At 41.9% G+C, this 9,534-nt stretch overlaps 1 protein-coding gene across 1 annotated transcript in view; it reads left to right on the top strand.

The window, feature by feature from the left end:
• The first annotated feature begins 2,355 nt into the window (after positions 1-2,355).
• Positions 2,356-9,534, top strand: part of LOC126267799 (uncharacterized) — a 387,883-nt gene continuing 380,704 nt past the window's right edge. Inside the window, exons 1-2 of the mRNA XM_049973103.1 lie at positions 2,356-2,388; positions 2,579-3,772. Coding sequence (XP_049829060.1) covers positions 2,356-2,388; positions 2,579-3,772 — 1,227 coding nt within the window. The remainder of the gene's footprint in view (positions 2,389-2,578; positions 3,773-9,534) is intronic.

Genomic DNA, 9,534 nt, shown 5'->3' with positions numbered 1-9,534 from the left:
CCCTCTGAGTCTCGTGGACGAATAGCGCGAGCTGGGTTTCACACGATCGTCTTTTTCGAAACCCATGCTGATTCCTACAGAGTAGATTTCTAGTCTCCAGAAAAGACATTATACTCGAACATAATACGTGTTCCAAAATTCTACAACTGATCGACGTTAGAGATATAGGTCTATAGTTCTGCACATCTGTTCGACGTCCCTTCTTGAGAACGGGGATGACCTGTGCCCTTTTCCAATCCTTTGGAACGCTTCGCTCTTCTAGAGACCTACGGTACACCGCTGCAAGAAGGGGGGCAAGTTCCTTCGCGTACTCTGTGTAAAATCGAACTGGTATCCCATCAGGACCAGCGGCCTTTCCTCTTTTGAGCGATTTTAATTGTTTCTCTATCCCTCTGTCGTCATAACACCAAAGACTGACAATTCCTCCTGGATCACCCTATATACACTCCTGCAAATTGAAATTAGAACACCGTGAATTCATTGTCCCAGGAAGGGGAAACTTTAATGACACATTCCTGGGGTCAGATACATCACATGATCACACAGACAGAACCACAGGCACATAGACACAGGCAACAGAGCATGCACAATATCGGCACTAGTACAGTGTATATCCACCTTTCGCAGCAATGCAGGCTGCTATTCTCCCATGGAGACGATCGTAGAGATGCTGGATGTAGTCCTGTGGAATGGCTTGCCATGCCATTTCCACCTGGCGCCTCAGTTGGACCAGCGTTCGTGCTGGACGTGCGGACCGCGTGAGACGACGCTTCATCCAGTCCCAAACATGCTCAATGGGGGACAGATCCGGAGATCTTGCTGGCCAGGGTAGTTGACTTACTCCTTCTAGAGCACGTTGGGTGGCATGGGATACATGCGGACGTGCATTGTCCTGTTGGAACAGCAACTTCCCTTGCCACTCTAGGAATGGTAGAACGATGGGTTCGATGATGGTTTGGATGTACCGTGCACTATTCAGTGTCCCCTCAATGATCACCAGAGGTGTACGGCCAGTGTAGGAGATCGCTCCCCACACCATGATGCCGGGTGTTGGCCCTGTGTGCCTCGGTCGTATGCAGTCCTGATTGTGGCGCTCACCTGCACGGCGCCAAACACGCATACAACCATCATTGGCACCAAGGCAGAAGCGACTCTCATCGCTGAAGACGACACGTCTCCATTCGTCCCTCCATTCACGCCTGTCGCGACACCACTGGAGGCGGGCTGCACGATGTTGGGGCGTGAGTGGAAGACGGCCTAATGGTGTGCAGGACCGTAGATCAGCTTCATGGAGACGGTTGCGAATGGTCCTCACCAATACCCCAGGAGCAACAATATCCCTAATTTGCTGGGAAGTGGCGGTGCGGTCCCCTACGGCACTGCGTAGGATCCTACGGTCTTGGCGTGCATCCGTGCGTCGCTGCGGTCCGGTCCCAGGTCGACGGGCACGTGCACCTTCCGCTGACCACTGGCGACAACATCGATGTACTGTGGAGACCTCACGCCCCACGTGTTGAGCAATTCGGCGGTACGTCCACCCGGCCTCCTGCATGCCCACTCTACGCCCTAGCTCAAAGTCCGTCAACTGCACATACGGTTCACGTCCACGCTGTCGCGGCATGCTACCAGTGTTAAAGACTGCGATGGAGCTCCGTATGCCACGGCAAACTGGCTGACACTGACGGTGGCGGTGCACAAATGCTGCACAGCTAGCGCCATTCGACAGCCAACACCGCGGTTCCTGGTGTGTCCGCTGCGCCGTGCGTGTGATCATTGCTTGTACAGCCCTCTCGAAGTGTCCGGAGCAAGTATGGTGGGTCTGACACACCGGTGTCAATGTGTTCTTTTTTCCATTTCCAGGAGTGTATTTTGCATATCAGGTGGGAAAGTTTCACGATAGCTGGCTCTCCCAAGGATCTCAGTAATTCTGAGGAAATGCCATCTACTGCATGGCCCTTATTTGAGCTCTAAGTCATTCAGTACTCTGTAAAACTCTTCTATCAATATTATAACTTCCATCTCATCTTTATCTATTTCCTCTTCTCTTTCTGTATTATTGTATTTGAGTCCACTTTCCTTGTTTAGACACTTTACATATTCCTTCCTCATTTCAATCTTCCCTTCTTTGCATTGTACTGGCTTGTCAGCTGAGTTCTTAATATTCACACATATAATTCTCTTATCTCCTAAGGTTTCTTTAATTTCCCTGGTGGCAGAATCTATCTTTCCCATAGTCATGTGTGCTTCTTCAGCCTTACATTTGTCCTGTAGCCATTCCTGCTGTGATATGATGTACCACTTAAACACTTTATCCATTCAACCTGTAAGTCTTTGGAAAGTAGATTATGTGATGTGATGTACCAATTAAACACTTTATCCATTCAACCTGTAAGTCTTTGGAAAGTAGATCATGAAAAACTTCTGGCTCTTTATTGCTGGTTTAATTTGATGTGCTCCATTTTAATCAAGCACAATTGCTTGTAGACATTATCTAACAATAATAATTAAAATATTTAACATACATTTATTTCCTATAATTTTGGTTTCTTTATCATTATTGACATCTCCATCTTTTCAGGAAGGTGAATGCCAGTGTGCTGTGGAAGGTTTGCCAGAAGTCCCTTCAGTGCCACAGCCAACAACTGCTGCAGAAGCAGCAAAAGAACCTGAAGCTCCAGCAGCTGAAGAACCGCCAGCAGCAGAGGAGGCTGTAGCTGTACAAGAGCTTCAACCATCAGAGGGGCCTGAAGCAGCAGAGGAGCCTCAAGTGGTAGAAGCAGCTGAGCCTGTCGTAACTGAAGCAGCTGAGCCTGAAGTAACTGAGGCAGCTGAGCCTGAAGTAACTGAGGCAGCTGAGCCTGAAGTAACTGAGGCAGCTGAACCTGAAGCAACAGAGGCAGCCGAGCCTGAAGTAACCGAGGCTGCTGAGCCTGAAGTAACTGAAGCAGCTGAGCCTGAAGTAACTGAAGCAGCTGAGCCTGAAGTAACTGAAGCAGCAGAGCCTGTAGTAACTGAGGCAGCAGAAGCGGTTGCTGAAGAGGCTGCTGAAGCACCAGCAGAAGCAGCTCAAGTAACTGAAGAAGCACCAGCATCACAGGAAGGAGGAGCACCGGGTGTCTGCATATGTCCGGAAGAAGTACCAGAACCAAAAGAGGAACCAGTTTGTAAGTGTGCTTCTGCAGTAGGAGTAGCTGCACCATCACCACCACCACCAGGTGAAGCTGCACCACCTCCAGCAGGCGAAGCTGCACCTCCAGCAGCCGAAGCTGCACCACCAAAAGCTGAACCGACAGCAAAAGTTGACACAGTGGATTATGGTCCACGAGTTGATCATATAACAGATTGTGATACAGAATTTGATGAATTCCAAGAAGTTCCTGAAGCTGTAAAGAAAGCTATAGCAGAAGAAGAAGCAGCATTGTATGCTAAGGCATTCCCACCAGTTATGCCAGTGATCACCCGTCCTCCTCCAGCTGCTCCTACAGAGGCTCCAGCAGAAGCACCTGCAGCTGAAGCACCCGCAGCAGCAGCAGAACCGGCTGCAGCTGCTGAGCCTGGTGCAGCTGAGGCAGCTGCACCTGAAGCACCAACAGCACCACCTGAAGCAGCTGCACCTGAAGCAGCTGCGCCTGAAGAAGCTGCACCTGAAGCAGCTGCGCCTGAAGCAGCTGCAGTGGCAGCAGCACCAGCTGCAGCTGCTGGTGATCAGTCTGCACTGGATCAGTTAATCGAAATGACTAAAGCTCTTCAAGCAGCATTTGAGCACATAAGGGTAAGTAGTGTGTGTAATAAAGTTATACTTGAATATCTAGTAGATATATTTGAGTGTCTTTTTTATCTGCATGATGTTCTGGAATTTATGAATGTCTCATAGCTTCAGCAGTGCTATCCTCGTTCACCTAACCAATCTGTGTGAGATTTCGGGAGTAACGATAAATGTCGTAGGAAGTGGTCACATGGGCAGTTTCAAATTAAAAAATTTAGACACACATTTGACAGGCTTACAGCTCATTTTTTTATTGGTGTGTTCTAGTTGAACAGCCTGAAGTGAAATATTAATACATATATGGCTGCAAAACGTGACTAGCCCTTGTGACCCTGACATCTGTTTCAAACGAGACTCCAATTTTATGACAGCTTCCTGTAGGAATATGAGTAATAGTGATAGTAATGTCACAAATTCTCATATATGCTAAATATGTCAAAGTGTTATTTACTTAGGCTTTCTTATAAAATTTTGTGCCTTTTGGAGAATAACATATATGTTTTAATAACTGCAGATTACCAGATTTGAGACCATCTATTCGTGTTTCTTACAAATTTAGAAGTATAGAGAATGGTGGAGCTCTCAATATTCACATTTGTCCTGAATGTGCAATTGAACAAAATGCGTACAAAGTAAGAGCAATTCTCCAATTTATAGAACATGACTCCATGAAGAATTTCAGGTTACATTAGTATTCTACTCCTAAGTCATGCTGTATATTACCTTTTGCGGTTTATAATCTTTTTATCTTCAGCGTGGACAGCACTTCACACATATTATATTCCCAAAAGTTGCACATTTGATAGGTAATTACTAATTGACAGTTAATTTTATTGAAATTGCCCATTGATGGGCATACTTCACGACTGTTGATATCAGCAGTGCTTATAATTTATGTCATAAATCCATTGAAATTGCACATACTATTGTGTAGAGACTATTTGAACATTACTTTCTCAGTTGGTTCAGCTGTCCCTATGATTCCTCTGGGAAAATTCACTTATGGAGACATCCTACAGAATGAGCTATTGTTGTCTTTGGAAGCATTTGCATTAACCACAACAGTAAACATGTTTTATAAGCAAGATGGAGTTTTTATACAATCTTCTTGTTTACTTGTGTCAACTAAATGTAATGTCCCAGACCAATTGGAGAATTTGCATGGATTTCTGAAAATTATTGTTCATTTTTCTACTGGATTGATTGTTATCCTATTCTGACATTATATTGGCTGGGGATGAGTAAGGTAGTGAAGTTTTATGAGTTGTTACATGACATTGCTTTTGGTGGTTGTAATGCTGTACACAGAAAATTATGCACTTTTCTTTCATGAAGTCATGCAATAATAATGAATGCAAGACTTTGCAGAACAGTCCCTGAATGTTTCATTGTGAAACCTCACACATACCTTTGTTGCAGCAGGTTTGTTTGATGGAAATTGTAATAGTGTGAACTATCAGACATTTGAAGATACACACAAACTATTGCTTGAAATGCTTTTTAAAAGTTCAAGAACCAGAATTAAGTGAAGAATTTAGGAATATACTATAGTCCCCTAGATATTGTTCCCATAGGGATTGCAAAGACAAGATTAGGCTGTTGTCACTGTTCATAAAGCTATTTAAATGATCATTCTTCCCAACCCTCACACGCAAATGGATTGGAACAAACCATAGTCCATTATACTATGGAAAGAGCCTTCTACCAGGCACACCACAGCTATTTGAAGAATATAGATGTAGAAAAAAAGCACTTGTGCAGAAAAGACTGTGTTCAACATTCTGGTGGGCAAATTCAGTTTCGATTTCTCTGGACACAAATCTGCTCCCTAACTAGTACAACATATTTATTTTTGAGCTTTCAGATTCAATTTTCCACGTTATTATTTTTTATTCTGTAGTAACTACTCACAAATTAGCATATGATGCCAGTTCACAACAGTGCCTTATGTATTACAAATTACACATTTGGACGATGGATGTACAACAAATCGATGCATATGGTCATAAAGGACAGTTAGAATCTTGAATTGGTTGTAGTATTGCCACTGTTTTGTTTCATCAAAATTCAACTTGATTTTTTGTGCAACAAGTATTTCTACTTATTAATTTCGCTCTGCAGTGTAAGATATTTGATAAGATCTGTCCGAAATTTTAAATTTATTAGTTAATAACCAGAGAAATGTAATGGTAATAGTCATTTTGTTTGTTGTATTGAAGTACCTTTTCTTTTACCTTTTCTTCTGCTACCTCATTACTGTGAATTACCATGTGTGGTTAAGTTTGTTGTAAGATTTCTGCTCCTAAGAATGCTGAAGTCATCTTGGCTAACATTGCTAACTACTTTTGCAGTATTTTTATGTCTGTGGGGTGTGATTGTTAAAATTTAAATCTTATGCAAGTTTATTTTTTGTACAGAGCAAATCCATTCCTGTAGATGAATTGTGTGGGCACTGGATGACTATTGAATGTATTAATGTTACTGGAACTTTTCAATTGGTTATCATAACACTACATGCTCAAAGTACATGTATGGGCACTGTATCAGACTTTGAGTAAGCTCAAATCATTGTCATGAGGGACATGGGAGCATCATACTGATAGTTCACCAAACATAAAGTTGACTATAATGTGATGAGTGCAAAATGAGTGGTGATGAGATGGATTCAGGATAGCAGTCGGGAAGGGTGAATAGGCATGGGTCCTTCCAGAACAGTTACACGACTTGAAAGTCACAAGATTGTTTGACGGTCTCTGGTAAATAGATGGGAGACATCATTTGAGATACAGGCAGAAGTTACAGCCAGAGTGTCACCACGGACCATCAGGAGAAGATTACTTGAAGCAGGGTTGAGATCTTGAAATCCTTTTTAAAAGTTCAAGAAGCAGAATTAAGTGAAAAATTTAGGAATATACTATAGGCCCCTAGATATTGTTCCTATAGGGATTTCAAAGACAAGATGAGGCTGATGTCAGTATACCACAGGCAATAGAGACTTGCATGATGTAGAAGCCATAGTCACCACTAACTCAGGGGCATTCTTTGACCTTCAGTGATGAGTGTTGCTTCTATTTGTTGTAGTCAGCCAGCATGTCTATAGATGATCTGATGAAAGATCACAGAAAGCAGTGTTTCTTGAGATCCATCCTTCTCCAACTCCTGGAATATTCGTATGGAGAGCTATTGTATATGACAGTATTTGTAAAACATATTCTTATAACCTCCATGGCCAGGATATCAAATGTCTTATTCCAGCTTGGTGAGATCAGACTACAGTTAATAGAAGTGCCTTGTGGAATGTACAGTGGCCAAAGATTGGTGTAAGGGGTCGCCACTGTTTTGCTAATGGTCTTGTTAAAGAGGGTGCAGAACTGAGCAGAGTTTCAAACTGCCAATAAAAGGCTGAAACATCATCATTGATTAGTGAAAGGAGGGTGCAGAAGCAATTGGAAACCAATGTATTAAGGCCACATAAAGTGTATCTACAAACATGCAGCCTGAAATAGAAAAAGTACTACAATGATCTACTTACTGAAAAGAGATTCCAGACTAGTCCTCCATTCAGATCTGTGGAAGAGGACTAGGAAGGGGGAGGTAATCTTGTGAATATGACTGTACAATGAATAAATGAGAAATGTCTGTGAGACAGAGCCTGGGATGTCAGTAGTCTAAGTGTGCTAGGAAACTATTGAATCTGAAAAGGGAAATGTAAAGGCTCAATCAAGATCGAGTGTGTTTCAGCAAAGTGAAAACAAAAGTAGATAAAGATATTTGATCATATGAATATGTGGTAATATCAGAAGCATAAGAAAATGATGTAGTGGGAAGTAGACCGAGTGAGGTGGCACAGTGATTAGCCCACTGGATTTGCATTCAGGAGGACGACAGTTCAAACCCACGTCCAGCCATCCAGATTTAGGTTTTCTGTGATTTCCCTAAATTGCTTCAGGCAAATGCCCAGACGATTCCTTTGAAAGGGTACAGTTGACCTCCTTCCCTATCCTTCCCTAATATGATGGGACCGATGACCTTGCTGTTTGGTCCCCTCCCCCAAAACCAACCAGCACCTGCCTCTCACAGTGGATGGACAAGGGATAGGAGTAGGATTCATTATGAATAGAAAAGTAGTACAGAAAATGAGTTCCTGTGAATAGTTCACTGACAGAATTATTATCATCAGGAGTGACAACAAATCAATTCAACAACAGTGGTTGGAATACACATGTCAAGACAAAAAAATAGAGGAATTATGTGAAGACATTTAATAGTTATGTCAGTATGTAAAGTGAGATGAAAATATGATAGTCATGGAGGATTGGAATGCTAGAAGAAGGAATAGAAGAAAGAGTTGTGGGAAAAACGGGCCTCAGTAATAGGAGTTAGGGAAGACATAAGTTAATTGAGTTATTTAATGTTTTGTTTTGATGACATTTAACAGCCATTAAGTAATTGAAAAATTGATTTTAACCATCAGCTGTTTTTATTTGAAATTTAATATCTACCAGTTTCGGTCATGGATCATATTCTCAGGGTATAGGGCACCTGATCTGTTTTTGCCTTATATCCAAATTTAATGTCTACCAGCTTCAGTCATGGATCATATTCACAGGGTATAAGGCACCTGATCTGTTTTTGCCTTATAACCAAACTGGTAGATATTAATGTTCAAATAAAAACAAGTGATAGTTAAAATCGATGTTTTCAATTTTTATGTTGTGTTCTGCAATAAAGTTTAGCTATTGAATTTCTCTGAAGCTGTAGATACTGTAATGATGAATAACACAGTGGGCAGTTCAGTGTAAGAGGAAAGAACATCTCTAAAAACTGGACATGTGCGAATAGGACTCTCACTGTAGCATTCTGTACAAACTTGATTACTTGTATAACTAATAATAAGAATTTCATGTAGCTCAGTGGCCTGGAGAAAGTCTTCCTATTGTCACCACTTCAGCAACTTGCAAGTTCCTAATATACCCCCTGTTATCCAGCCAGGGAAAGGGACCTACAGTTTAACAGGGAATCTGAACCATGCGTTATTTCTGGTGACACTTCACATCATTGACAGCTGAAGGCTAAGTTAAAATGAAGACTGAAAAATTCTTGGTCCAAATGAGAATCTATCCTGAGACTCCTTGGTTTCCCGCACACACTTTACTGCTAAGACAACAATGCCCAACATGTGCAGGGTATGACAAAAAAGACCTCCAATATTTCAAAAGATAAACAAATTAAAAAGATGCAGAGAAAGTGCTTTTATTTGTGAATGACAAATACTACACCATTTTACATCAGTTGGTTTTGAAAAATTGTGTCTGATAAATGGTGTCCTCCATTGTTGAAACATTGACAAAGCCTTTCCTGGAAATCGTCCATAGTTCATTGCCTCCTTAGGTGGTTACAGGGTTGTGGAATGATGTTAGTACACTTGGGAATATAAGTGTCCCAAAGAAAAAAAGTCACAAAGTGATAAATCCAGGTGACTCTGGAGGACACATGGTATCTCATTTCAAAGAGAGAAGATATCTAGGAAACAACTTCCACAAAATTTCTAGAGAATGCTGAGAAGTGTGAGCTGTGGCTCTGTCTTGTTCTTGTTCAAACCAGATTTCTTCCTCTTCATGGTCTCCAAAAACAGGATTCACTTAGGACAGAGGATGGTCTCTATCACGTGACAGTAACAGTCTGTATTAATAATTACCATTATACCACCTTGTTCATAACAATACTGATCCTTCAAACCAAATTGTGCAATGGTGCACCAAACTGTT

Source organism: Schistocerca gregaria, chromosome 4 (genome assembly GCF_023897955.1).
Source record: "Schistocerca gregaria isolate iqSchGreg1 chromosome 4, iqSchGreg1.2, whole genome shotgun sequence".
NCBI lineage: Eukaryota > Metazoa > Arthropoda > Insecta > Orthoptera > Acrididae > Schistocerca > Schistocerca gregaria.
The sequence above is the reverse complement of the archived record's forward strand: the minus strand, read 5'-3'. Positions and strand labels throughout refer to the sequence as shown.